This window comes from Calypte anna, unplaced genomic scaffold, assembly GCF_003957555.1.
Source record: "Calypte anna isolate BGI_N300 unplaced genomic scaffold, bCalAnn1_v1.p scaffold_190_arrow_ctg1, whole genome shotgun sequence".
Lineage (NCBI taxonomy): Eukaryota > Metazoa > Chordata > Aves > Apodiformes > Trochilidae > Calypte > Calypte anna.
The window spans coordinates 24,519-27,524 of record NW_022045473.1 but is presented as its reverse complement, the minus strand read 5'-3'; the positions used below and the strand labels follow the sequence as shown (position 1 = coordinate 27,524).

Genomic DNA, 3,006 nt, shown 5'->3' with positions numbered 1-3,006 from the left:
CCTCACTTGTGGGTCATGATCCTTCCTGGGGTCAGTGGGGTGTGAAGATCAGTAATGTCAGAAAATGTACACTACCTCCCAGCTAGCCCAAGATTAGATGAGGAGTAAACCAAGTTCAGAGCCTTAAGAAAGAGTTTTTCCTGGTGGTGGTGATAGTGACCATTTCTAAACTCTCCTGGTCATTCAGCCCAGGGTGCTGGTGGCCTCTCTTGCTGCCAGGACACAAGACTCCTCCTGCCCAGCTTCTGCCCACCAAGGCTTTTCCCACAGGGCTCTCCCATCTAGGCAGCCCCAGCCTGGGCCATGGCCAGGGTGAGTCCCTGTCAGGGGCAGACCCTGGATTTGTCCTTCTGGGATGTCCTGAGGCTCCTGCCCATCCGTGCTCTCCTCCTGTGCCCTTTCCCTGAGCACAAGAGCCCTGCAGACCCCTTCAGTACAGGCTCAGGCACAGAGGGTGTTGAGTCCCTCAGCCCAGCTCTGCTGCTGGTATCAAAACCCCACCCTGTCCCTACTCTGGCTTCACACCGTAAGTTTCTGACCCCATTGGCAGAAACCTCTCACCTTCAGCTGACAAGGTCATCCTGGGAGGCTCTCCCATTGACCCACGGGTGAATCTTTCACAGAGATGTTGGAACTGTCCTTGGATGAATTTTTACCTTTTGGATTTTCAATTGTTCCTCTGAAAACCTGGCCATTCATTGCCTAGAAATGCCAATTCTTTCTTTGCAGGGAGGTGCTGGATACTGGGTCCCATTCCAATATGGTCCTTCAGGGGTCCATAGCGGAACCAGTCCTGTTCAATATCTTCATCAGTGACACAGAGAGTGGCATCAAGTGAACCTGCAGAGAATTTGAAAGTGACACTATCCTGAGTGGGTCTAGTGACACCTTAGAGGGACAGGATGTGGACACGGGAAGATGTTTTTTGTTAGTTGATAATCAAGGACTCGCAGTAAGGGTTAGAACAAATTTTATAAGGTAACCAGGAAGCTAAAAACAGGGACATTTTTTAGCTTTAGCTATACAGGTCTAAACATTAATGTAGTAACTTTACCAGAAATGACAACAAAACAGCAGTAATGATAAATGCAGTGTCTAAAAAAACAAAGAAAAAAACAAAACAAAACAAAAAAAAACAGGGAATAACATATTGTGGGAGTCATCTCTGGAGAATGATGATGAATTTCTCATTGTTGAAAAATGTCATTGCAATCAGTTTCCTGATAGAATCCTTGAGCTCCTGGTTCCTCATGCTGTAGATGAGGGGGTTCACTGCTGGAGGAACTACCGAGTACAGAACTGCCACGACCAGATCCAGGGAGGGGGAAGAGATGGAGGGGGGCTTCAAGTGGGAAAACATGGCTGTGCTGATGAAGAGAGAGACCACGGCCAGGTGAGGGAGGCACGTGGAAAAGGCTTTGTGCCTTCCCTGCTCAGAGGGGATCCTCAGCACAGCCCTGAAGATCTCTACATAGGACACCACGATGAAAACAAAACAGACAAAAGCTAAACAGACACTGACCACAATAAGCCCAATTTCCCTGAGGTAGGAGTGTGAGCAGGAGAGCTTGAGGATCTGGGGGATTTCACAGAAGAACTGGTCCAGGGCATTGCCCTGGCAGAGGGGCAGGGAAAATGTATTGGCTGTGTGCAGCAGAGAATAGAGAAACCCAGTGCCCCAGGCAGCTGCTGCCATGTGGACACAAGCTCTGCTGCCCAGGAGGGTCCCGTAGTGCAGGGGTTTGCAGATGGCCACGTAGCGGTCATAGGACATGATGGTCAGGAGAGAAAACTCTGCTGTGATGAAGAAGACAAAGAAAAAGAGCTGTGCAGCACATCCCATGTAGGAGATGTCCGTGTTGTCCCAGAGGGAATTGGCCATGGCTTTGGGCAGAGTGGTGGAGATGGATCCCAGGTCGAGGAGGGAGAGGTTGAGGAGGAAGAAGTACATGGGGGTGTGGAGGTGGTGGTCACAGGCGATGGTGGTGATGATGAGGCCGTTGCCCAGGAGGGCAGCCAGGTAGATGCCCAGGAAGAGCCAGAAGTGCAAGAGCTGCAGCTCCCGCCTGTCTGCAAATGCCAGGAGGAGGAACTGGCTGATGGAGCTGCTGTTGGACATCTGCTGCCTCTGGGGATGGTGCACTGCCAGAGAAAGAAAATGTTAAACAAGTAATGTCAGAATTGTCTTGGCAGATCCATTCAGTTTCTCACAGAAATCCCCAAAGCACCTTCCTCCATAGAGGAAGAATTTTGGCAAGTCCCATTCATGAGCTGTGGTTGGTGCTGGCTGATGGTGTCATAGGGAGAAATGACAGCACTCTTAGCTCTTCGGGTGTCAGTCCTGCCCTACAGAAATTGTTAAAATGGAACACGGGGGGAATGGAGATTAAATCCAATCTAGACATCCATGAACATTTCAGAATTTTTACTGCCAATGTACCAGCCTGCAGAGCACACCTGAAGGGAAAGATTTCATTTTTTCTGTTCTACTTACCCCATAAATAATAAGTATTTTTAAGGCAGATATGCCTGAGCTATCTACTGATCTCTAAGGGAAATCTGGAGTTAAAGTGTCAGTTTGATAGAGCAGTGAGGACATGTGATCTCTCCATCAATTCTGCTCTCATCTGTTTCCTTCTGGAGGGCAGCCTGCAGATCAAGAAGAACCCCCAAGATAGAGACACTGTAAGTAGTGAGGTTTGTCACATGAAAACAGTTCTAAACAAAAGGGGTCACCTGCATCTACATTCCCAGTACCAAGGAACCAGGGTGGCAGAAGGCAATTTCAGGGAGGTTTGAATTTTGATTTCAGCTCCCCCCTCTCTCCCAGGGAATGTTCTTGGATGTCTCAAACCCTCAGCATTTCTGCTGCACTTGGGGAGAAAAGAGCAAGGCAGGAGGATTGCCTGTGTCTGTGTGCAGAGAAGGGGGAGCTGGTCTGATGAAGGGAGGGTCAGCTCCTCCCCAGCCTGACAGAGAGCATTGCCCAGAGCTCCAGAGGGAAGA

General features: G+C 49.4%; 1 protein-coding gene across 1 annotated transcript; it reads right to left on the bottom strand.

The window, feature by feature from the left end:
* Positions 1 to 1,159: 1,159 nt before the first annotated feature.
* LOC115600284 (olfactory receptor 14J1-like) lies at positions 1,160 to 2,119 on the bottom strand. The gene has a single exon (XM_030468628.1). The coding sequence runs from the start codon at positions 2,117 to 2,119 to the stop codon at positions 1,160 to 1,162; it is 960 nt and encodes a 319-aa protein (XP_030324488.1).
* Positions 2,120 to 3,006: the final 887 nt, after the last annotated feature.